The sequence below is a fragment of the Leopardus geoffroyi genome, chromosome A2 (assembly GCF_018350155.1).
Source record: "Leopardus geoffroyi isolate Oge1 chromosome A2, O.geoffroyi_Oge1_pat1.0, whole genome shotgun sequence".
Taxonomy (NCBI): Eukaryota; Metazoa; Chordata; class Mammalia; order Carnivora; family Felidae; genus Leopardus; species Leopardus geoffroyi.
In genome coordinates this window covers 75,526,757-75,553,298 of record NC_059331.1, presented here as the reverse complement: position 1 = coordinate 75,553,298, position 26,542 = coordinate 75,526,757, and the positions used below count along the sequence as shown (strand labels likewise).

At 44.4% G+C, this 26,542-nt stretch overlaps 1 protein-coding gene across 2 annotated transcripts in view; it reads right to left on the bottom strand.

The window, feature by feature from the left end:
- The window catches only part of VPS41 (VPS41 subunit of HOPS complex), a 186,967-nt gene that overhangs the window by 51,590 nt on the left and 108,835 nt on the right, over nucleotides 1–26,542 (bottom strand). For both annotated transcript variants that reach the window (XM_045494370.1, XM_045494371.1), the window contains 4 exons: nucleotides 25,430–25,576; nucleotides 17,578–17,644; nucleotides 4,441–4,538; nucleotides 889–1,018 (listed from right to left, as the gene is read on the bottom strand). In XM_045494370.1, coding sequence (XP_045350326.1) covers nucleotides 889–1,018; nucleotides 4,441–4,538; nucleotides 17,578–17,644; nucleotides 25,430–25,576 — 442 coding nt within the window. The remainder of the gene's footprint in view (nucleotides 1–888; nucleotides 1,019–4,440; nucleotides 4,539–17,577; nucleotides 17,645–25,429; nucleotides 25,577–26,542) is intronic.

Below are 26,542 nucleotides of genomic sequence, written 5' to 3'. Positions count from 1 at the left end.
GGTTCATGGGCTGGAGCCCCATGTTGGGCTCTGTGCTGACAGCTTGGAGCCTGGAGCCTGCTTCCGATTCTGTCTCGCTCTCTCTCTGCCCCTCCCTCACTTGTGCCCTATCTCTCTCAAAAAATAAACATTAAAAAAATAAAAATAAAATGAAAAAAAAAGAAAGCAAGCAAGCTCAAACCGTATAGAATATTTCTTTCTTTCCTTTGGCCAAAATGAGAACCAAAAGTATTCTGGAAACAGACACGAACAAAAACAAAAACAAAAACATCCATTGCTTTTGAAGCAGGAAAATTTCGAAAAGAAAGCTTAGGCTGTTCTACTTTCATCACTGTATTTTTGGATGATGTGATGACACTCTAGCACAGATGGCCTGGCAATGACCAAATAACAGCCATTCATCCTTGACTTCTGAGTAGTGACCAGCGTATTCGTTCACCCACTCAACAAATTCTCAGCGAACCCCGAGTCCCTGCCAGGCACTCTCCCAGGCGACAGGCATGTGGTCACCAACAGGAAGACGACTGTCTGCCATCCCAGAGCACGCTTTCCAGACGTACACAGTTGGGAGTCATCTGGCAACCATGGAACCATGCTGCCTGATGTCACCGTGGGTGTCACACTCCACAGGGCAAGAGATACAATATAAGAACCAAGCCCACGGAGCCCCTCACCTTGGTCTCCCCCTCCCTTCTGTGGGAGCTCAAGCAAGCTCTGCAGTATACGTCTGAGCCTTGTGCCCTCATCCTCAACACAACAGGCCTGCCCGGATATTCTCTAAGACCCTTCCAGCACCTCGATTTAAATTCCTGGTTGTGCTAACAGCGTGAAAGGGGAAAAAACCCACAAGCGTAAGAAACAACATGAGCCAGAGCCTTGAGCTCTCACCTAGATGATAATCTCTGCACTCATTCTCCTGAAAGCCTCTCACGGTGAGAGCGTCTGAAGAGATCTCCTCACAGGTTTCAGGAAGCGGCTGGATGATATCCAGTCGAGGCCTGGCACGGTATTCTCTCTCCTGGGTGGGGGCGGGGGAGGGAAAGGAGGGGAAAGGCATGTTTTCGTTATGTTTCTAGAAACTGTACAAATGTGTTCCAGTCAGTCCTAGTTAAATGCCTTGGTTTCATAATTTGGACAAATGTAGGCCCTTCTAACCACCTGCGTGACAGCCTTGTCACACCATGTTATCTTCTGACCTTTCTGTGAGACCAAGGGGACAGGTGCTACTGAGTCCTTTGGCGGTCCCCACTGCGGCCCGTCCAGCTCCAAGGGCATGGCCACCGCACACTTCCACAACCGGCTTTGGCTCTTCCTCACGAATGTGGGGAAGCATAAAAATAACGTGACAAACTGCCAAGCCACTGCCACCACTGGTACACTCACTGGTGACGCTGAGAAGCCAGGGACCGAGAGCCACGTCTAAGGCAGAATGCGCTCAAAGAGGGCAACGGTGGCCATGTGCGCCGCCCAATGTGACAGACAAGAGTCACTCGTGGCTACCGTGACCGAGAAACAGTTTTTATTTCATTTTAATTAATTAAAATGTAGATAGCCACATACGGTGAGTGACCATAGTTTTGGACAGTGCACCTCTAGGTCAGGAGAGAAGGGGGAGAGAGGGTTTTCTAGGGCCTGTGGCAGCGCCACTAACCTAGAAGGCGATGAGACGCACGTTGTTCTCACAGAGCTCATAAGTTACCCCTTAAATTATCTAAGTGAGTATTACTGCTCCACATATCACAGATGAAGGAACGGGGGATGTCGTTGTAGGAAAGAAAAGTCATGTAATGGGGAGACTGCAACGTGTGGCAAAACTGGGACTTACGGTAAACCTTGGACTTGAAGTCAAGTTTGTTTTACTTTGAAAGTTTGTGCTTTTTGAGCATTTGGCACACAGGCATAAAACATACACTTGCCGGTTTTCCGAAGCCTCAAGACCCGCAGCCGTGGGACACTGGCGCAGAGAACCCAGAGGCGGGGCCGCGTGGGAGATGTCCCCCAACTCCCCATGTCCCCCAAGAACCGCAGTGAGCCTGCAAGAGTTCTTTGATCCGTTTTGTCAGGTTAACTGAGAGGCAATGACATTAGCTTTGCATCTCATACGTTTAAAAACATGGCAAAAATAAAACAGCAATTATGAAAGATCGACTAGTAGAGGGCAAAAACAAGGGAGTATACAGCAGAATTTTTCACATCTGTGGAAAAATGAGAACCATCTCAATTTTGAAACAATGGGAAAAAGTGGAAAGGTTGTAATATTTAAAAAACGAACTGCTGTAACAAGGGCAAAAACAAAATCCAAATTAGAACAGCAAGAATAGAAAAAAATATTGGAAGCAAATAATAGTAAAAGAAAACCACCTTGCTTGGCCACATAAATAGCTCCTTTAAATGCATAAGAAAACCATCAGTGATTCATCTTGTTCCTTTACAACCTCTTGCTCACTGGTCGTGCGGCCCCTGCTTATCTGTGACCCTCCCAGGAGCAAGATTTTGGTCTTGCTGGCCTTTGATCCCCAGTGCTTAGCATGATTCTTGCTACACGTATGCTTTGTTAATGAATGGAACAAACATAAGGGAGACAGCTGAATAAATCCAGATGGAATTGTCCACGGCCACTATAAATGATAATGACAGGAGACGACACAGCCATATGGAGACAGAATGGAATAAGGTTCACAAAAATAGGGCAACACAGAAAAGCGTGCGACCATGACAACAACGGTGCGGAATAACGCACGTACGTGACGGGTGTAACGGGGAGACTATTCTGGGGGAGGATATGCGTGACATAAAGATGAATTTTGTCTAATGTCGCAGTTACACTGTCTTTTTCAAATGAGAAAAGAACAAAGGGGGGAGTGGTTTGGCCCCCACGCTTGCTTTATGCCTTTGTCTTAATTTTGTCAGTTTATTCTGTGTTTAAGGATCTCAGGTGTACTTCAGAGCTATATAAAAAGCTAAGTGTACTGGCACACACAACTGTAAATCATCTCCAAGACCCTCACAAGTCTTCCTCTGAAGAAATTCCATTTTCTAATGTGGTCTATGGGGTTGGCCTTTCTTTGGTTTCTACTCCTTTGTAATCCTCTTCCTTTATTAGCAGAGGTTTCCTTGCTTCCTTTCTTTTTTTGCTCACTTGTGCATCGGGCTTTCCCTTTTTCATTTTACTGCTTCCTTCCTCCGTCTTTCAATCACATTCTCAACCCACCCCACCTTCCTCATCAGAAAGCACTGTATTTTTACTCCCTTGGGAGGCACTGCTTTCCTTTGTTTTCAAATAAATAAATAAATAAATAAATAAATAAATAAATAAAATAAAATAATAAAGTGATGTCCTGCAACAGGGCTAGAAGCCAGACCTATTGATTTTAGTAGCTCTGAGTATTCACTTAAGTCTAAAGCATCCCATTGCCTAGCAACGTGGGGGCCCAGAGCTTCAGGTTACTATAGCAATGACTTCCCACCGCAAGTGCTCACTCAGAGAAATGCTCTCAAGCTACCACTTCAAAACCAGACCTCCCAGGGTTTTTTTCCCCATTTTATTCCTAGCCAGTTGAAAAGGGGGGAGAAAAGGAGAGGATACGGACAAGGAGAGCCTCCTTATTGTAGAGGACTAGACAATCAATTTGCAATTTCTTTTATACGTGGCATCTAAGAGAAAATCCTTTACGGTAAGCTCTCCTTGTTTATGCCTTGAAGCCACCCCTGCTCCCTTCCCGGCAGCACCCCTGGATGCTAACAGTGAAGACAAGCTGGGAAGGGGGCTCATCCAAGTTTCAAAGGAAGACCGAGTGTCTCCGCTGGACGTGGCCTCCACTGGATCACACATACAGGCTTCCCTCCAAAGTCACGTCCAATGATGTTTGGATTCTCTGCTGCTTTCTATCAGCCCTACGTCTCCTTCCCTCACATTTGCATTGATAACTGAGACTTCGCCACAATCCATTTCAAAGCAAAATCAAGCTGCTCGGGATCGGAAGGCCACTGGGAAGGAAGCAAATCTGTCTGGACCACGGGTAATAACGAACTGCCCTTTCCGTAATTCCCTCTGACCACTGGGACCCCTGTTGTTGTGGCAGATCAACTTCATTGCTGTCATTTCTGCTAATGCACAGTGTCAGCTCCGTTTCTTCGCCCTTCAGCAAAAGGAATCCTTCATTCCTTTCGCCTAAAATACCAAGAGATGGAAAAAAGAGGGGAAAAAAATGACTCCCCTTTGCTCAGCAAGAGGAACAAAGGCAGGCAATGAGTGGAGCTTCTGAAAGGTAAATACATAACCTCTGCCGACCTTATTTTCTAGGTCGGGAACTTCTGCTCAGACTACAGCACAGCCCTGTCCTGGGCAATCTGATCTGGGCATAATGCTAAAAACCGAATCCGCACTTCCTTTCGTATTTGGGGTAAAAAAAAAAAAAAAAAAGGATGGAATAAAATTACCATTTTTTCTGAAACCTCTTTGACGTAGGAAAGCACAACAAGCTGGTCACAGAGAGGTGCAAGCCCACTGATGTAGAATTCGGTTTCAAACTGAGACACTGCAAACAAAACGGGGAGAAGACTCCGTGTTAACAGGAGCAAACAGCAGCCCACCAAGGAAAGAACACACAGGCTTCGAACGCTGGGTGGATTTACTGGAGAAAGCCAACGCAAAGGGGGTGTGGATAATCACCCTTTTTTGACAATAGTGAAGTGCCAGGAAAGGATATCCGGGAACTCACACTTGAAATTTTCTATCACCAGCAAAAGCGAACCTGACAGGAAACACCAGCGTGAACAGTCCAAGGTGACATTGTGAGCAGCTAATTTATAAATGACATAGTTCAACCCCATGAAGGCACTTTTAAACCCATAAAATCCAATGTAAACTAATATTAATGACAATAATAATTTTTTTTTTAAATGCCTGAGTTTAGGTTTTTCACAATTAGGGCACTGCAGTGGTACAAAAGAGTACTATTTGTAATTATGAAACTATGAAACTAACTTTTTTAAAAAAACAAGAAACATTTTCTTTGAAGACTTGTAAGTTAAAAAAAAAAGTGTTTTAATACAGAGTACCTTGTGATGAAACACCATGATTCCTTAAGTGCAATAAAGGTCAGAGAAAAAAAGAAATTTCTTTCTTTTCAAAGACATTTAAAAATTTAGAACCAGTGTATCACAGAAGAAGTATATGGATTTAGTTACAATGGAGTTCACAGACCTGACAGCTTAGTGGTTGAAGTACAAATATTGCTATGGGGTGATTCTAATAAATAGCTGCTGTAAACTACTTATAATAAATGACTTTTGTTTTAAGCAACTAAGTTTGGGGTGGTTTGTTACACAGCAAAGCTAGCTGATACAGTAGTGTTGCTGACAGAGACTCTTCCAAGAATCGTGCTCTGCACACACAGACTCATTTGGAAGCAAACTCTCATTCGGACCCACTGCACTAAGAGTTCCCAGACTCCGATCTTCTCCATAGTTCATGGTATTAGCTTCAGATTTAATCTCTAGGATGAAACTATTCTTTTCTCCAGACTACGGGAAGTCTGTGTAGCATATTAGAAACAATATTTAATGTAGACTCAAGAGATCTGGGTTATAACTTGAACTTGAACAAGTCATTTAACTTCTGCAGGTATAACTTTTACCATCTATAAAATAATGGAATCAGAGTAAAAGTAAAATCCCTAACACAGAGGAAATAAGGCACCCCTGAATTTTTCTTCCACCTCCTCTCCACTTTCCTTGCAGGTCACTTAGTGTGACTTGTCCCTGTCTGTCTTTATTGCCACCTCCTTATACAACCGTTTTCACAATTTTCACACCAAAATACAACTGAGGATCCATAGGATCAAAGAAATTACTAAATGGTAACATAAGCATTAAAAAGGTAGTATTTCTTACATGTTGGCCTTGGTTAGATCACATAGGTGGTTATGGTGCCCTGGTAAGAACCAGAGCAGAACTCCAAAGGCAGGTGCTCTGATCCTAGCACTGCCACTAACGCTTTTTTCCTGAACCTTTGTGGGCTTCAACTGAGTATCTGTATCCAGCACTTGCAAATACTTTCGGTAAAATGGTGGTTACGTGATCAATGTTCATATGAAGTGCACATGCAGAGGGCCGCCTCCACCACAGCCACGTGCACAGATGAGCACATCCAGGGGCACCAGGCACCGAAGATTCTAGAGAAGCTCCCACTGCTGTGTTACGTAGGGGGAGGGGGTGGGGTAAGGCCCGGGGAGGTCTGGAATGTCCAGGTGCTACTGAACAGTGTGGGGCCAGTGATCAAAGAGGTGGCAGTGTCACATTCTAGGAGACACGCAGGCATATTAACCAGAGGTTTTGACTGCACTGACTCCTGAGGTGGTTAAACCCCATCTGGTAGAAATGGACTTGAGTTCTGCTTTACTAAATTACATTTCATCACTGAAATGCTATACCCCCAGTGCAATCAATCAGTCAGAGATGCCACAGATTCATGGTAATTACAAGGAAGCTTTGATGTGCTGGTCTACTATAGGCACTTGAGGACGAACACCATCTAGCAAGTGATGGGTGGACAAGATACTCTCCACATTCAGGATGCTATATATGCTGCTCATTAACAAGGAACGCAGGGGCTCTCCCAAGGTAACCAAATACACATCAAGCCCGGATGTCTATGAATGAGCTGTACGAAACAGAACAGAAAAGCTCGGAGATAATTCTGTCCAAATCTTCCCTGCTCTACATACTTATTTCCCAGTGCACAATGGCTTCCATGCATTAGACAGAAGACTTCCTGTTCTCTAATTAAGAACAGTGGAAAATCTAAGGTGTTCCAAAAGAAAACAAGGAGAAATGTCCAGAACCATGTATTTATTTCACATGTCAATTCCAGACACTGTAATAAATGCTTTTGTTAAGTACTAAATCTTACCAGACTTTCCTGAGATTTAGTAGTAATTTAGGCAGTAACTAAATTACAAACTAACTAGAAAAATGCTATTTACGAAGAAAGGATGTCGTACATAAAAACCGTGTCAAGATTAGTGCCAAGAGAAGGAAATGTGGAATGGTAATGTTTATTCTCCTGAAGAACATGCATAAATGATATAAAACGTTATGGGCTGATTTTGTAAAATACCTTCCAGTAATGACCAGGCTTTCTATTTCAAATTTTCCAATGGACCAGTGGAAGTTTCAGTTAATTTATTTTCCCTGAAATTCTGTTCTTTCCCACATATCAATGCTTTTAATCATTCTAATGATGATTGCTTATTTTTTGCCTAAAAGAAAACTAGTTTAAATACACAGAGTTTTTAGGTCTATTGCCACAGAAGCTCATCTTTTAAATGGTTTATCTAAAAAAGATAAATCACAAAGAAAATAAAGACAAATTTGGTTAGAGAGCACTAAAACAAAACAGAAGTTCAAAGCTGGTGAGGGGGAAGAAAGAGGAGAGAAAAATGCCATTCCTAGAGGGAGACAAAGACAGAGTGTGGGGATGGCTCCAGGGCCCTGTAGGGGGCGCTGTGCTCACTTCGAGTAGGACTGATAAAGCAATGAGGTGCCTGTTAGGGCTGAAGCAGTGCTGTGCCCTGGCTTATTCTGGAAGATAAAAATTCCCTGAAATGCTAGAAGAAGAATTCAAGGAAAAAGACAAAAAAAGAGAGATTCTAAGTATATGGAGAGAAAATATCAAAAGGACTATTCACGGGAAAATTCTATCCAGGAAGGTACTACGGATACAGAATGGGGACTCTGATGCAGAAGGGGGCCTGGAGTTCTAGATCCGCGCCGTCCAACGGAATATTAACGCAGGCCATGAACACAACTTGCACATGCAATTTTCAATTTTCTAGTAGCCACACTGAAGAGTAAAAAGAGGTAAAAATTTTAAAACATATTTACTGCAACATATCTAAAATGTTTTCAACATGGAACAACATAAAAAAATTGAGACAATTTACTTATTTTCATACTAAGTCGTTAGAATCCTGCATGCGGTACAGTTCAATCCAGCACTACAACAGGGCAGCGCAGATCTAGACGCCCGACAGACTGTCTGTCTTGAAAGTCTAGTCATTTTACCCAAACGTATCTTGATGGTGCTCCTTGTGGGTCACTATTTTCAGAGACACAGGGTATGACTTTCTAGCTTCAACTTTTCATTTCTTCATAGTTTCAGGAAACTTTTCTTGAATTACTGTGTTTGGGATCTGCTCCATTCCTTTGTCTTGTCTTTTTTTTTCCTTCAGGGACCCTTACCTGTCAATTGAATCATCTTTGCCAGTCTTTGGTATTTATCATTTCACTGTTAAATCTTTTTCTTCTTGCTTTGCGATGTTTTCAAATTGTCCTTTTTTCCCCCTTCAATTTCTCTGATGGCATGGTCTTTCTGTTTGCCCATGTTCCTTCTAGCTCAATCTTCATTTCTGAAATGACCTTTCATTTATAAATATTTCTTGACTTCTGTCATCTCATTTGAAATTTTCTTTAAATTGATTTTTTTGTTCTTTTGTGTCTAATTCAAAAAAAAAAAAAAAGTCTTCCCGCTTGTTCTGGGTGTTTCTTTCTGGTTTCTTGCTTTCATTGCCAACGATGTTATTCTGCTCCTTGTTTACTTTTCCTTAAGCCTGAGTATGGGATTTGACCTTGGTGCCTTTTGGTGCTCATCTGTGGGCGACAACATGGTCCCTGATCTCTTAGGAAGAGGCAGGGGCTGGGACAGCTCCTCAAACATAGCAGAGCGCTCCCTCCTGCGCTGTTTTTATTTAGTGTTAAAAACCCGGCCTCTTGCTTTCTGAGACTTCCTGGCCCTGTTCCCTCCCCACTTTCACTGTCCCTTCTCTTTCCTTTCTACAGTCCAGATCCTACTCAGCTTTCATGCTCCTCAACGCGGTCCCCGCACCCACTGAGCGGCCAGTGGTCTTCTCCTGGGAACACCCGTCTGCCGTGCGGGAGTTCTCCTGACCTCAAATTCACCAGATGCCCCCTGGCTCCCCTCCACCCTCTACTTTCTCTCACACAGACATGGGCCCCACAGCGGGTCTGGCGGTGATCGGTGGGCCTTCCTGTTCACTCATATCTGGGGCTCTCAGGTCTACTCTGTCACTCATTTGTGTGGTCAACGTTGTCAATGTGGTTTTGGTCGCGTGACTTAGCTGTTCCCTTGTCAGGGGACGACTCGGGCAGACTGAAGAATTATGCTGCCGCTTCTGAGAATCCTCCAAGTACAAAATGCTACAGGGTGACACACGAGCTTTCCATCAGCCAGGCAATGGCGTCAGGGTTAGAGTCACAAATACGCAGGTACCGCTGGACCTTCGACAGCAGACCCGCTAACAGTTTCCAAACGACTGCCGCGTGACTGAAAAAGAAATTAGCAAAACCTTTCTTGTACCTTGCACCTTGAATCTCTGGTTATCAGCTACTCAAAAAAAGAATCGCCGAGCACCAATTTGGGTTAGACATTCTTTTAGAAGTATCAGAATGTTAAAGATCCTGTCTGACTTAAAAGAGCCTGAGTCTAGAACCAAAAAAAAAAAAAAAATTTAATAAAATAAAATAAAATACAACATGCTATGCAAAAATGGAAATATACATAAAAAAAGGTACTGTACAAAGTGAGAGAATTTATTTTCAGAAGGGTAGGGAAAAGGGTGAAAACAGCAATGACCATCAGCCCCTCAAGAGCAGGTATGGTGTTTGTAACATGAAAGAAAACAATGCAGTAAGTGCTCATTAAAATGTTTTCATTTTTAAAAAGTATTAGAAATGTATATTAAATTGTAAAGGATAAAAATCAAGATTTTAGGTCTGAACACAAAGACCATTTTCCAAATAATTCACAAGTAGATTGTCTTACTATCAGTGTATTCAGACCTGTAAGTGATATTTAAATCAATATTCTTGATTACTTGCATCTGTATCATATAGGTTTATAAGATACATTTTACTGAAAAATGCAGGCATGAACTATACTAATCTCTTCGGAATGGTAAATGTTTACCTATACCTTTCCCCCAATTCTCTTTCAATTGACTTTTTTTTTAGTTTATTTACTTATTTTGAGAGAGAGAGAGCACAAGCAGGGGAGGAACACAGAGAGAGGGAGAGAGGGAGAGAATCCCAAGCAGCCTCCGTGCTATCAGAGCAGAGCCCATTTCACGGCTGAAACTCCCCAACCGTGAGATCATGACCTGAGCCAAAATCGAGTCACATGCTTAACCTACTGAGCCATCCAGGCATCCCTATTTCAAATGACTTTGTGGACAAAAGTATTTTAGTCTGACTGTTAAAAGAAATGCTGTTTTTCTCTCTGAGTAACTGAATATAATCGTAGTGTTATGAACAGCTCCCGTTTAATGAACATTCCCTATGCGGAGGGTCAGGATGCAGAATACTGCACAGACATGATTTCTTTTTACCATAACCACCCTGTACTGATTTTGGGACGGGGGTGGGGGGACTGGACACTAAAGTTCAGAGAGGTTAGGTAGAAGGTAACCTCTTAAGTTAAGTAGAAGGTAACTCAAGCAGGAATCTGAAGGCTTCCTTTTCCCAGATAGAAGTCACACTAGAAAGCATACATCAGAACAAAGATACTCAGGTTAAAAGTGTGCTACGGTTAGTTGGCAGAAATGCAAGTTAAGGCTTTGACAGTCCTCTGGTGGTTCCGTGGCCGGCGGCCGGGGTGCCTGGCCCCTCCCTTGAATTTGCTGTGCTACAAAGCACAAGAGCACTCAGCACAGACAATCTGCACTCCTTCTTTGTTCTAGGCCCTTGTTTTCAGTTTGTTGCTTTCAAAATCCCCAGCAGATGTGACCCAGAGGATTTGGTATCTTTACTGGAGCTAAATAAAATCATATGCTATAGATTTTGGCCTCTCAGTCTTAAAAAGCAAACAAACAGGAGTTTCTCAAGCAATTTCCAAACAGGAACAATTATCTTTCATTGTCTTGCATTCACTTATGAAAAAAGCATCGAGGTCCCTTTGTGATAGTGCCTTCCTCCCAAGAGAATGTGACCCCTCAGTCGCTAGTATTTCATAATGACTCTCCAGTAAGTTTGGGCACTCTATCAGGCTGACCACTGATTTAAGAAAATGCATTTGGATATTACAACATTCCAACATCTTCAGGGCTGTGCTGTGAAGCAGATGCATGAAGGTAAAAACGACTTTACCATTCACATCAGCAAACCAGGGAGAAGACCTCATACACAGGCATAAAATAGAAGGGGTGACTAATGGACAAAATAACAAAAACATTCAAGCCAGGAGCCAATAGTACACATAAGACAAAAGCCATTTAAAGCAAGTGTAGTCCGCAATTTAATTGCATATTTTCTAATCAATATTCGCCACACCACTGTGCTAAATGACAGAGCTCAGTTCCTGTGATAATCTCATCTCAACTTTGGCACTCAGGAAGCAGCACGGATGAGGAGTGATTTAGGGAGCGGCTCACAACACGCTGCTTACACTGCGGAAAAGGTCATAATGGTTAAGGACCTGCTGGGTCAAAAGGGTCAAACCAAGAAGTTACACTTTCAGTTGTAAATAGGCTATTGTCATAAAAGAAAAGACAAATGTTGGTGAGGACGTGGAGAAACTGGAACCTTGTATGCTGCTGGGGGGAGAGCAGAGTGGCCCAGCGCCATGCAAAACAGCATGGAGGTTCCACGAAAAATGAAAAACGGAACTACCGTATGATCCAGCAATCCCACTTCTGGGTATTTAGCCAAAATAATTAAAATCAGTATCTTAAAGAGATGTTAGCGTTCCCACGGTCGCTGTGGTGGTACTATTCACAATAGGCAGGACGTAGAAACAACCTAAATGTCCATCAACAGAGGAATGGATAAGTAAAATGTGGTATATTGACAGACAATGGAATATTATTCAGCCTTTAGAAAGGAGGACAATTCTTAAGAAAGGAGGACAAAGGAGGACAATTCTGTAATAATACGGATGAACCCTGAGGACACTATGCTAAGTGAAACAAGTCAGTCACAGGAAGACAAATACCGCATGATTCCATTTCTAGGATGTATTTACAGGAGTCAAACCCATAGAATCAAGGAGTGGAATGGTGGTTGCCAAGGGCGGGAGGGGGAAAGTGGGAAATTGCTAATCAATGGGCCTAAAGTCTCAGTTAACAACATGAGTGAGCTCTAGTGATCTCCTGTTCAACATTGTACACACAGTCAACAGTGTATTGTACACTTAAAAATTTAAGAGGGCAGAGGCGCCTGGGTGACTCAGTCAGTTAAGTGTCCGACTTCCAGCTCAGGTCATGATCTCATGGTTCGTGGGTTCAAGCCCTGTATCAGGCTCTGCGCTGACAGCTTGGAGCCTGGAGCCTGGAGCCTGCTTCAGATCCTGTGTCTCCCTCTCTCTCTGCCCCTCCCTCCCCCTCCCCTACTTTCTCTCTCTCTCTCTCTCTCAAATAAACATTTAAAAACACATTAAGAGGGTAGATCTTACCTTAAGCTTTACCACAATTAAACTGAAAAACAGAAATAATTTTAGAGACCAACCCCCCCTCCCCCGCTCCGAAACTACCTTGATGCGTCAACTAAACTGAAGTCAAACAATAAAAAAGAGCAAACAAAAGCTTTTCTTCTTCAAATGTTTGAAAGCATCACATCACAAATCCGGATTTGGTTCCCTTTAAGCACCCATATTCTAGATGTTCTCTAACAATTTGGAAGACGAACAGTGAAGGGCTATCAGTCCCACAGTAAAACAAGGGGAACTAAAATAACTACTTCTCCGAACGGGATACTTGGCTGAACCAAAATAAAGACAAAAAAAAAGCCACAGAATTTCATCTGGCTTTTGAAGAACGGGTAATATCACTGGCATATTGAAAGGGGTGTTTGGATTCTATAGACTTTCTACCCTATGGTTTTTATCTGAACGCCCACGGCAAGCCTCCATCATTCTCGTCCGTTCCTCTGGCTGCAGCTGAGGGCCGGCGTGAGCTAGAGGGAATGCATGTGAGAGTGTATGGCACAGGGGCGATGAGCAACAGCTTTGAAACTCGGCATATCCTGAGTTCAAACGTTGTCTTCTTTGCTTATGAATGTAATGATCCTGAGCAGGTTACCTGACCCCTCTGAACCTCAGTCTCTTCACCTATGAAGTGGGCTAACAGCCCTGTTCATCTGGCTGTGAAGGTTAAATGAAATTCTGTCTACGTGGCATGTGCCTGGTGGTTGTTTTTATAAAATGAACAAAATATATTTGCTACATCAAGTGTTTCAGACTTCCTACTGATACTTGCTACGGAGAAAATTTACCAATGCCACACCCAACAACAAACGTTTGAGTTCCCAGCACTGAGAGGGAAAGAGTCCTGACTTTGAAGAGGAATGGACAGAGGACCAGACATGCAAATACAGCACAATCTTAACTGCAGAACCTAGGAGCGCTCACATGGGTGCTCGTTTTGTGAGAATTCTTCGCTTGTTGGTATGTTTTAATTTTTCTCATGATAAGATGTCAGGGAAAAAATTTAATGCAGAAAGAAGAATTACGAGATTATAAGAGAGTCGAACTGAATTTATAACAGAACACCAAATAAAGCTAGATCCTTGAGCGAAAACACTCTCAATGATACCAGAACCGTTCTGATTCCTGCTGAGACTCAGCCAGGGAGATGAACCACGTCACTCACGTGGAACCCGCGTATCTGGGTCAGCATAGTAACAGGTGGATGGGAAGACACACTTAGATCTAGCCAAGACTATTGTCTCACGCTTGTCTCCACCAGCACGCGGATCTTTCATTTCCAGGTCACTGGTTTCCCAATCAATTAAGAGGCTAAAAATAGAACAATGTGCTAAATTCAAAGAGCCACGGTGTACAATCACTGAAGATACGGCCACTGCTTAATTAAAGTGAAAAGACATCCCTTTTCCCCTCCCTCTCTTTCTTCCTAGCTTCTATCATTTTACATAGATTCCCATATAATATTTCCTTTGATTCATTTTGGTTTTGTTTTTGTTTTTTGAAATAAGCTTCCATAGGAAATCAAGACTAGGAAGTCAATCGTGAATTCCTCACATGTAAGCCATCTGTCCTGGCAGGACACCCAGAAAATGACCCACAAACACAGGCTTCATTTCTCAAGAGCTCTCCAACTGCCATTCCTGGAAGACCACGGAAGACTCTGGTGAACAGTGCCACAGAGCAAGGGAGTCCCGTGATAGTGCAAGAGATCCAAGTTCAAATAATTATGGCAGGCTTAGACCAGAACCTACTTTTAACAATGTAATTTGGTGGCGCCTGGGTGGCTCAGTTGGTTAAGCATCTGACTCTTGGTTCCAGCTCAGTTCATCCTCTCACGGTTTCATGAGTTCGAGCCCCGCACTGGGCTCTGTGCTGATAGCGTGGAGCCTGCCTGGGATATTCTCTCTCTCTCCCTCTCTCTCTCTCTCTCTCTCTCTCTTCTCTCTCTCTGCCCCTCTCCTGTTCATGCTGTTTCTGTCTCTCTCAAAAATAAATAAAAACTTAAAAAAAAAAAACCCCACAATGTAATTTGGAAAAAGAAATGACATCCAAAAAGCCTTATGTAGAGAGAATGTTTTCAAGGGTTGGTGATTGCCCAGTAAGCCTCATATTCATTATCGTCATTCGTTTCATTTATAAGAATAAATTAATATCCTTTTAAAGAGCAAAACCTTTTTTGTGTTGTTCTTGAGATTCTGATTTATAGGGAAGAGCTACAAACATTTGGCTCCTAAGAAATGTACAGCACCGATAGTTCTTTAACCTCAATGCCATTTTCACCTCATTTACTAAAGAACAGTGTGGCTCACACTGTTCAGGGCTAAAGCAAATTGTAATCCAGACCTCCTAATATTTCTCTTTTCCTTTATCCTCGTCAAGGACTCTTATCTAAACCACTCTGCCTCCTGCTGTGGAAATGGTTTATATTCTTAAAGGTTTGCTCTCAAGAGGGGAAAAAATGGTACTTAACCACTAACCACAGTAGTAAAACGTCAGTAATGTGATATTGCCAGCACCCACACACGGTCTATTGCACATAAATTGTAGTCCAGATGAACTATACTTTAATAACATGATCCCAGGGCTCCGGGGCCACCACTGGGCCAGCCATTAGCAGTCACAGAGCTGGGATGGAAGCCTGCACAGTGATAATCACCACCATGATTCAGTGAGCGCCTACTGTATGCCAAGCACCGAGATCAAGACATTACTTAATGTCTAATTCTCACAACCGCCTGCGAAGGTAGGTACTATCAGCTCCACTTTACAGGTACGGAAAGCTTGGCTCAGGAAGGTTCATCAAGATCACACAGGAATTCGGCAAACCGCCTTGCCTTCTTGGAAGCTGCCGGTGGCTCTGCAGCCAGAGTCTGTCCATTTCTTTTTTAAAAATTTTTTTAATGTTTAGTTTTGAGAGATAGAGACAGAGCGTGAGCAGGGAGGGGCAGAGAGAGAGAGAAACAGAATCCGAAGCAGGCTCCAGGCTCTGAGCTGTCGGCACAGAGCCCAACGTGGGGCTCGAACCCACAAGCCATGAGACCATGCCCTGAGCTGAAGTCGGGCACTTAACCGACGGAGCCACCCAGGCGCCCCTAGAGTCTGTCCATGTCTAACGCCACTGTAGTAAGATCTTAGACAAGATAGCTACGTCCCTGAGCCCCAACTGTCTTTGTGAACAAGACTGAGGAGCAGACCAGTTGCCCCACAGGGGGCTGCCAGGACGGTGAAGTGAACCACACGGGGGACTGACTCGCACCGCTCATATGAGTGATCAGCACCAGCTAAGGAGAGAAGACAGTTGCCACACTTTTATGTCTTCCTGGCAATTCCTCCATCCTTAAAAACTCCCAGGGTTTTTGCTACCCCAACCCCCATCCCCCGCCACTCATCTGTATTTAAAACATTGAATACTTCTCTCTCAGGACACTATGCATTGAGATGTTCAGAGGTTTTGGCTGGGAAGCAGGAAAGAAGATGGAGACACAGAAATAATGACCCTGACCTTGTAGTTTTCAGTTTTCTCCAGCTCCTCATTCCTTGGCTTTTCTTGGTACCATCATATTCTACACATGCTTATCGTCCATCCTCTGCGCAATCCGAACTGTGGATTTATTTCTCCGTCTGAGGCAGAAAGTTATTGAAACCCTGTCACCCAACCCACTCCTGTCTTCAAGTACAAAACACCCCAGATTTAAAAGCTATGACTATGTTAGCCATGGAGGTACCACACACCTTTCTGTTTCCAGAAATACAGTCGTGTGCAGATTATTTGTCTCAGCTTCACCTTGTTGTAAGAACCACTCACACTGATATTCCCCGCCTCCCATCCAAATAGGGAAACGAGCTCTTCAGCTGATTTCTAAGATGGCAAAACAGCTTCGCCACATAACTTGGTCTCCTTCTGCTTGGTTCTGAATAATCCCAAACAGCTCTCACTATATCTATTCAATCGGCAAAAGTCACTCTATTTTTATCCCTTGTGTCCAAATAACTTTTACACTGAGTTCTAAAACCAAGATGCGGACGTAGTACTGTGTCATTCTCGGCATACTTCTCCTGAATAGCTGTCCCTGAGTCGCCGATTCGTTCGGTACGCGGCATTACTTAGTACCTGCACTGTGCCGGGCGTCTGAGACACAAACACTGAGCCAAAGCAGATGCAGTGCGAGCCCTCAGGGAGGTTACAGTCTGCTGGAATAGACAGACCCGCGCTGAACAATCGCACAATCACTGCAAGTGAAACAGGCGTGAGAAAGGAGAGGGGCTGACTCAGTTAGCAAGGTGCAGCGGGCTTTCTCAAGCAATCCTTGAGCTGAAGAATGATTAAGGGTCAAGGAAGCGCAAACAGGCAAGAAGAGCTTTCTAGAGAGACCTGAAGGTGCACGGATGGGTGAAAAGTGGCCAGTGTGGCCGCAGTGCAGAGACGTTAGAGAAACTTGCTGTGAGCTAAAGCTGGAGGCGCGGGTGAGGGCCAACAGATCCCACGCGTCTCCTCTCTGTGCCACAAACATGGGAATGGGCTGAAGGGTGGTGACACGATCTGCTTTGTATGCTGACTGCGGTGGGGAGGCTAGATCCCCGCAATTCACCAGTCAGGAGGCTGTGGCAGCGATCCAGAGAAAAGATCACAGCATCCCGGTCTAGTCAGGTGACGATGAAGGGGAGTATTCTGAGGGTACATCGTGGGCAGGACCAGGTGTCAGGACCATGCTATGGGCTGCGCGTGCGTGGATTCTCTCTGAATTCTCAACGACACCTGTGGGGCAGGGGTTCTTTCTCACATTTTATAGATGAGAATGCAGAGGCATGTAGGGATCTGTCCAAAGTCCAGGTGGGAAACAACAGAACCAGAACCTGAACCCATGGTTATTCAACTTCAAAGCCAACTACATAAGTACCATCTAAAAAGTAGAAATACAGAAAAAAAAAAAAAATACTATAGCAAAGTTTCAAAACTTAAAAGCCTCTCCACCTACTTCACTAAGGTGCCAAGGGACGAGCCCCAAAGGCGAACACGATTTTAGGTTTCCCTTTACTAAAATGGACTCTCTTTTGACATGTTATCCTCGCGGAAGGCATACCTATTTCAACATAGCGACTCGGTAAGTCCCTCATTTCGCTGGCATGCCGCTCCTTCACTGAGCAGATCTAGAAAAGAAATTCACAGGTTCTTTCATTCGTTGCATGGAAAAGACATAGCATGTCATTCACTATAGGACACTTTCATTAAACTGGCCGTGTAGCACGGAGATGGAACGCACACAATCGACTTCACTGATAGAAATTAATTTCAATGACGTATAGCAACCATTCCTTAGGTTCTACAACATTATTCTTCAGTAAAGTCTTATTCAAGGGCAATGAAAGAAGGGAAACTGTAATATCGTTTTAAAACGTTTCCAATGACCCATTCTCAGCAACTCTACTTAGGGACTACTTTTTTTTTTTTTTAATTTTTTTTTTTAACGTTTATTTTTGAGAGAGACAGACAAGAGTGTGAGCGGGGGAGGGGCAGAGAGAGAGAGGGAGACACAGAATCTGAAGCAGGCTCCAGGCTCTGAGCTGTCAGCACAGAGCCCGACGCAGGGCCTGAACTCACAAACCGTGGGATCGTGACCTGAGTCGAAGTCAGACACTTAACCGACTGGGTCACCCAGACGCCCCAGGGACTATTTCTACCATCGTCCAAATAAAGTTCTGCCCAACGGCGAATCTGGGCAACATTCGCGTTAGGGCTGTGTTTCTGATTATATATTAGTCATTTATTTCACTGTTGCTAAATTATACTTTGTATAAGTGGCATCATGCTCTTCTTCTCTCGAGTGGCTTTTTATTTTTTATCTTTCCTCTCAGGTGTTTTAAAATCAATGTATTACGTACTTTAAATCAGGGTTGGCAAACTACAGCCTTTGACTTGTCTTTTTATGATCTGTAAGTTAAGAATAGTTCTCACATTTTGAAAGGCTAGAAAGGAAGGAAGGAAGGCAGGAGGAGAAAAATATTCAGCAGAAACAGTATGGAGCCCACAAAACCTAAAGCACCTGCTACCCTCTACAGAAAAAGTCTGCCAACCTCTATTTTATTTTTTATTTATTTAAAAAAAATTTTTTTTTAATGTTTATTTATTTCTGAGACAGAGAGAGACAGAGCATGAGTGGGGAAGGGACAGAGAGAGTGGGAGACACAGAATCAGAATCGGGCTCCAGGCTCCGAGCTGTCGGCACAGAGCCCGATGCAGGGCTCGAACCCACGAACTGTGAGATCATGACCTGAGCCGAAGTCAGACACTCAACCGACTGAGCCACCCAAGCACCCCTGCCAGCCTCTATTTTAAGTTACATGTAGGGGCACTTAGGTGGTTCAGTCGGTTAAGCATGTGACTCTAGATTTCAGCTCAGGTCATGATCTCACAGTTCGTGAGTTCAAGCCCCATGTTGGGCTCCGAGCTGACAGAGTGGAGCCTGCTTGGGATTCTCTCACCCTCTCTCTTGGCCCCTCGCCCACTCGCAGTTTCTCTCTCAAAATATACAAACTTAAAAAAAAAAACATTGGGGCGCCTGGGTGGCGCAGTCGGTTAGGCGTCCGACTTCAGCCAGGTCACGATCTCGCGGTCCATGAGTTCGAGCCCCGCGTCAGGCTCTGGGCTGATGGCTCAGAGCCTGGAGCCTGTTTCCGATTCTGTGTCTCCCTCTCTCTCTGCCCTTCCCCCGTTCATGCTCTGTCTCTCTCTGTCCCAAAAATAAATAAACGTTGAAAAAAAAAAAAAAATTAAAAAAAAAAAAACATTAAAAAAGCAAATCTATGTATACAGTTTGGATATATACGTGCATGTGTAGCAGTTTTGTTTTTTTTTTAAGTTTATTTATTTTTGAGAGAGAGAGCAAGTGAGCAAGCAAAAGTCAGTGGGGTGAGGGTCAGGAGACAGGGAGAGAGAGAATCCCAAGCTAACAGTGCAAAGCCCGATGTGGGGCTTGAACCCACGAACCGTGAGATCATGACGTGAGCCAAAATCAACGAGTTGGATCCCTAACTGACTGAGCCACCCAGGCGCCCTTTTGCTGTATTTTCTGAAATGAATATATTCTATTTTGTAATATGACAACAAAAATTTACATAAGTTCTGCTATCAAGGTAAGACAGCCTAAAGTTAGATGCTGACTATACACAACTTTCATCAGTTTTTTCCTTTTTCTTCAGATAGCTATAAAAGAACACAAGAAATACTGTTACCCTAGGTTTAGCTACAAAATAGAAAATTCTAAAATATAAAAAAACCCAAAGAGAAAAAACAAATATTATTCATTGTTCTGATACAAAGTGAACACATTAACAATCTTTTTTTTTTTTTTTTTTTTGGAAACTACTTTTATTAACCTGACAATTTGATATATTATTTGCATATTCTTCCACAATTCTTTATAGTATTTCGCTGTATGAGTGTACTGGAATTTTCCTACTCAATCCCCTCTTAGACATTTGATTTTTGCTTCTATGTAACCCAAAGGCAAGCAACAGCATGATACAATCCACATACTTGGATATAAAACTTTTGGATTTTTGTTTCTACAGGATAAATTCCTAGAAGTAGAACTGACAGATCAAGGGGGATGTGAACTAGTAGAAGGTTTCGTATGTTATGCACACATGTCTAAGCTGCTGTGCAGCGATGCAGTGACCACACGACACTCCTCGCTCCAAGGCAGGACTCGATCCGGCCCAAGGCTGTGGAGGCAGAAGCATTTGCTTGGAAGTGACTGGAAATATTCTCCCTTGATTGCTTTCTGTCGCCTGTCCATCTCAGACAATGCCCTGTACACTTCCCCAGTCTTCCCTAATTTCCCCCTCCTTTTGTTAGACTTTTGGTCAGACACATTAGCTATTCTTCTGTCCACACTTACAAGGGAATCTACCCGATTATCTAGCAGGCATGCCCCACAGTGCCAAACGGACGCTGTGCTGATTTTTAATGTGCTGATAAAAGAACATGAGTAGTATCTCAAATGGTGTGAGGTAGAATCATAGAAAGTAACCCATAAATAATACTACCTAACACTTTGAGCAACTAGAGGGCACCAGTCCTAAGTTAAGAGTTTTGAGAGGGGCGCCTGGGTGGCTCAGTTACATGCCTAACTCTTGATCTCACAGTTCGTGAGTTAGAGCCCCACGTTGGGCTCTGTGCTAACAGTGTGGAGCCTGCTTGGAATACTGTCTCCCTCTCTCTCTGCCCCTACCCCACTCAAGCTTTCTTTAAGTTTAAAACAAACGTAAAAACAAAACAAAACAAAAAAAGACAAGAGTTTTGAGAGGGGCGCCTGGGTGGCTCAGTCAGTTAAGTGACTGACCCTCAATTTTAGCACAGGTCATGAACTTACGGTTTCTGGGATCGAGCCCTGCATTGGGCTCTGCGCTCTCCGCGTGAAGCCTGCTTGGGATTCTCTCTCTGCCTCTCTCTCTTGCCCTTCCCCTGCTCAAAATAAAGAAAAGAATCTTTTTTTTAAAATTAAAAAAAAAAAAGACTTCTGAGAAACAGACATAGCTTTTTTTCTTAGGAAGATTATGGTGCAGTAGGGGAAGACGAATGAGGGATTTTACTCAAGCGGGAAGGGAAAGTACAGAAATACAGAGCAGGGGCATCTACCGACCGGCTGGAGGAAAGCTTCTCGGAAAAAGTGAACTCACGCCAAGGCCGGACTGTTTCTCTGGCCATGCTACCGCCCCTCTGAAGACCAGGACGCAGCGGGGTACTGGAGGCTGGGCTCCCCTCTTCCCTCCTCAGACATGTGTGGCCTGAGCTCCAGCCTGGCACCTGCCTCACGTGGGCGAGGACTGAGTGCTAAGCTCATGTCCCGCATAAGAGCAAATCAATAACCTCAAGAGCCTTTACACTGACAGGTAGGTTCTCACCCACGAACGCCAATTTGCTTCCTCCAACTGCCTTGTCCACTTGCGTGTCTAACAGGCGTCTCAAGTGGACACACAAAATCTACTCCTGCCTTCTCCTCTAAGCGTGTTCCACGGGCAGCCTTTCCCAGGTCAGTAAAAGGGAGCTTTATCTCCTAGTTTCCCAGCTTAAAAGGGTCACCGCCGAGCTCTGGCTTTTTCTTACTTCCCACACGGAACCACTAATAGTATAGAGTCTGTGCTCAAAATACATCCAGAATCCACTCCCTCCCCACCGGCTCCATGAGGCTGACCCAAGACACCGTAACTTCCACCGAGGCTCCTCAGGAGCCCCCCGCCCCACCTCCCCTCTTCACTGCCCCTTTGCCTCCTGGCTCCATGTGGCAGAGTGACCCTTTCAAAATCCAAGTTGGATCATTTAACTAACTCCATGGCTCAAAACCCCTGTGCTGGCTTCCCACCTCAAATTAAAAGCCAAAGACCGCACAAAGGCCTGTGAGGCCCAACACGATCTGCCCCTTCACCATGCACCCCCCTCCCTCCCATCTCTTCCCCTCTCCTCCACACCTGCTCCATCCACTCTGGCGATGGCGGCTTTATTTTCCACAAAGATACGCCAGTCACACTCTTCCTCAAGGGTGCTGCCCCTGCCGACACCCCCCTCCCACGGCTGCACAGCCTCCTCCCTCCAGATCTCTGACAAAGGGCACGTTCATTATGCCAGAGGTCTTCCCTGGACCGCTCTACGTTACGTGGCACACACCCCCAACCCCTCCCCCCATCTCCCTGTCTAACTACTCCCCTCGGTATCTTACCGTCATCCGCATGCTGTGTTCACTTGCCACTTGAAGATGGCTTCCCTCACTAGGACGAAAAGCTGCCCAGGAGAGAATCCATCTATTTACACATCTGCAGCGCCAGAATACCGCCTGGCACATCGCAGGAACTCGGTAAGTATTTGCTGCGCGAATGAAGGAATGAATGGTTGGCGCTAACTGCAGGCCCTGCTACGCCGTGTGCTTGTCTCTCCCCAACAAAACTGTTCTCTGGGAGGAAAGGCTATGTCCTGTCTTGTCTTCCCTCAGCAGAATGCAGTGGGATTCTCGGCTGAGAAGAACCGCCCAAAATGTTACTAAGAGGAATCCCCGATAATAAGAAACACTTGATGGGAAAAATGACGTTGGATCCTCATTTGGGTGTGGCCAGAGTGTGCCCGTTCCCAAGGCTACTCTACCGGACAAACTCAGCGGTTTAAAATCACAGAAGTGTTTCCTTTCGAACTTCTGAAGGCCGGAAGTCTAAAACCAGTCTCACTGGGCCAAAATCAAGGCGTCCGCAGGGCCGCACCCCCCGAAGAGGCTCTAGAGGAGAATCTATCTGCCACATGCCTCCTCTGGCTTCTGGTGGCTGTGCGTGTCCCTCCAGCCCTGCCTCCCCACTCACACCGCCTTCCCTCTTTCTGTGGTGGCCTCCGTCTTTAAGAATACCTGTGACTGGGGCGCTTGGGTGGCTCAGCTGGTTAAGCATCCGACTTTGGCTCAGATCATGATCTCGAGGTTCGTGGGTACGGGCCCCACATTGGGCTCTGTGCTGCCAGCTCAGAGCCTGGAGCCTGTTTCACGTTCTGTGTCTCCTTCTCTCTCTGCCCCTCCCCCACTTGTGTTCTCTCTCTCTCTCTCTCTCTCTCTCTCAAAAATAAACATTTAAAAAAATTTTTTTTTAAATTAAAAAAGCAAATACCTGTGACTGCACTTAGGGTCAACCCAGATAATGCAGATGATCTTCCCATCTCAAGATCCTTAATTAATCATATTTCGTGCCATACAGAGAAACATTTATGGGTTGCAGGATTAGGACATGCTACCTTTGTGGGCCACCATTCAGCTTAGGGAAGAAAGCATTGCTGGTAGCAATCGGTAAACTTCTCACGTGTCCCTAAAAGCTCATTTGCCTGGTCTCTCACCAAAAGAAAATCACAACTTCAAGCAACAACAAAAAGCCACTTGGTCCATTTAAGGCATTTTAAAAATATCCAGAACAGAAGCTTACTGGATGAGTAACCACACTGTGCGGGAAGACTAGAAAATCACTTTTTACTTCTTTTATCCTGGACTACTGCACACAATTTCTCTGCTGCTATCCTAAATGTGAATCAGGCTATGTTCGCTTCATACGTGGAAACAATTAAGAAAGAAAGGAGGACTTGAATCACACCGACATAAGGGCCAGGAGGACTTTACCTCAAGTTAACAATGACTGTTTTCGCAGTAAGAAGCACCGAGTTAACAATTTTCGTGCTTTCCTTTTCCAGAGAAGAGTACATTCTTGGTTTCTGAGAGAGTGAGAGGACGTGCACATGTGTGTGCGAGCAGGGGCAGAGAGAGAGGGAGAGAGGATCCCAAGCAGGCTCCAGGCTGGGCTCAGTGTGGAGCCCAGAGCAGGGCCTAATCTCACAAACCATGAGACCGTGACCCGAGCCAAAATCAAAGGTTGGATGCTTCACTGACTGAGCCACCCAGGCGCCCCAGAGAAGGGTACATTTAAAATAAACATTAGGGGCACCTGGGTGCCTCAGTCGGTTAAGTGGCCGACTTCAGCTCAGGTCACGATCTCGCGGTCCGTGAGTTCGAGCCCCGCGTCGGGCTCTGGGCTGATGGCTCAGAGCCTGGAGCCTGTTTCCGATTCTGTGTCTCCCTCTCTCTCTGGCCCTCCCCCATTCATGCTCTGTCCCTCTCTGTCTCAAAAATAAAAATAAACTTTAAAAAATAAATAAATAAACATGTCTCTTTCGTGACTTTTCTAGAATTTCCTGGCACGATAATGACAACTGACGCTTATGCAGCACTTACAGTATGTCAGATGCTATGCTAAGCTCCTTGTACACATTACCTCATTTAATCCTCCCCCAAACTCAGGACCGGAGCACAGTCAGCACTCCCATTTATGGATGAGGAGAGTCAGGCTGCGGCTCACACAGGAAGTGCGTGGAGAAGGTGGAACCGATCTCACATCTGTCCGGCTCTAAAGCCTGAGCTCTGCCACCAGACTGCTGCTGGGATACTTTCTCGTACTATTTTTGCCTTGGTTAATTTTCAGTTTATTTTGTTTAGATGAAACTAGAAGTTTTTAAAGGGAAGCCAACGACTTTGGGTTCTGAACTATCTAATACAAGACAAACACTGGTATGTAAAAACTAAATGTGAGTGAGCTCTGGGTCCGCTTTTGTAGACTGGCTGTGTCTCTGTCACCCAGGCAGAGTAAGGGCAGACACTTACTTGTGTTCCACCAAATGGGCCCAAATCTTACGAGTAAGAAGTCTGGGCCTCTGCTCCATCCAGCTAGGACCAAGCAAGCAGGATGATTTAGATGTAACATTCTTTTCCACCATTAACTCTAACTAAGAGGAGAAGCTAAGGGAAATGGAAAAAACACAAAACAATGGAAAATCCAGAAACCACTGAAACCGACCACATGTTCCATAAAGAGCTAAGGCCAACTGGGCAATGGAAAATCTAAAGATCATAAATGAAGGCACCATTACGAACAATGCTCCCCATTTGTTTTGCAGGGCATGGAAAAGACAGAATGTATCTCCAAACTTATGCATATGAAGAGAATTGAGCGTTAAATGAGTATCACAGGACAATAACAAGCAGGGAGAAACATTTTGGCTGTGGGAAGAAATTCAAGAACTCCTATTCCTTGGGCACCTGGGTGGCTCAGTTGGTTAAGTGTCCAAGTTCGGTTCAGGTCATGATTTCACGGTTCGTGGGTTCGAGCCCTGCCATCAGGCTCTGTGCGGACGGCTTGGAGCCTGGGGCCTGCTTTGGATTCTGTGTCTCCCTCCCTCTCTGCCCCTCCCCGGCTCACGCTCTGTCTCTCTCTCTCTCTCTCTCCTTCAAAAATAAATAAACATTAAAAAAAAAAAAATTTTTTTTTTTTTTTTAAATAAAAAAAGAACTCCTGTTCCTTTGGACCACCCTCAGCGGATCTGTAACAACACAGACTTATTAGAAAGGCAAGCAAAACCACCTTGACTGAAGTCCCCCAGCCGATAATCAGCGTCACGCTGTCCTTCCAACAGAGGCTACAGGGATACATATCCGGGCGAAGACTTATGTCATCCCGGGGCACGTTGGTGATTCTCTGCTTTGAGGTGACGTCAAAAATCTTCACACCCTGGAAAATACAACAGAGTTAGGCATCCTCCACTTGGGAGAAGGAAAGGAAAGGAAAATTTAATAAAGCCACTGCCACACACCGCCCATAACTGGCACCGCAAAATATTGACAGTGTTTATTGAGCACTGCTGGGAGCCACGCTCCTCGTCCACACAAACCCCACGAGAGCCCACAACAAAAGAAAACCTCTCCCCTTCTTTCTGGACAGAAGAGATTCTATTAGCAGATGGCTTCAGTGGCTCAAACACAACACAAGGGTGAGACGCACAGATATCAAGCACTGCATTTCCAAGATGACAGACAAGTAACATTTCTAATTGTGTTGTTCTGCTACAAAAATGGAGGTTGTTTTTTGTTTAGAAAAGCTTTGAATCTGAAAAACCACTGTGTGTAAGGAAAACTGCACCTGACATTTTAAAGCACTCAAATGGGAACATCAAGCAAGCAGCTAACTACAGATAAACCAGGGGGGAAGCCTGGGTGGCTCAGTCAGTTAAGCGTCCGACTCTTGATTTCGGCTCAGATCATGATCTCATGGGTTGTGAGATCGAGCCCTATGTCTGGCACTGCACCAACATCACGGAGCCTGTTTGGGATTCTCTCTCCCTCCTCTCTCTGCCCCTCCCCTGCTCATGTTCTAGCTCTCTCAAAGTAAATAAACAAATATCTAAAAAAAAAAAAAAAAAAAAAAAAAATTAAAAAACAAACAGGTTTATTTACCTTTACGATGACTCAGGAGAAATTTAAGAAAAGTCCTGAATAGCAAAGTAGATTCTGGGAGAACTGTACCATTGAAAACTGAATAGAACCAATTTATTAAGTTAAACCCTGGAATTCCAAAAGACAGGCCAGATGTCGAAAGCTAATTTTTAAACTTTCTACTTGCCCTAACTCATATTGAGTAAACTTTAAATAGGGCGTAACACCAAAAATTACAATCTACTTTTTAAAAGGCAGGCCTGAT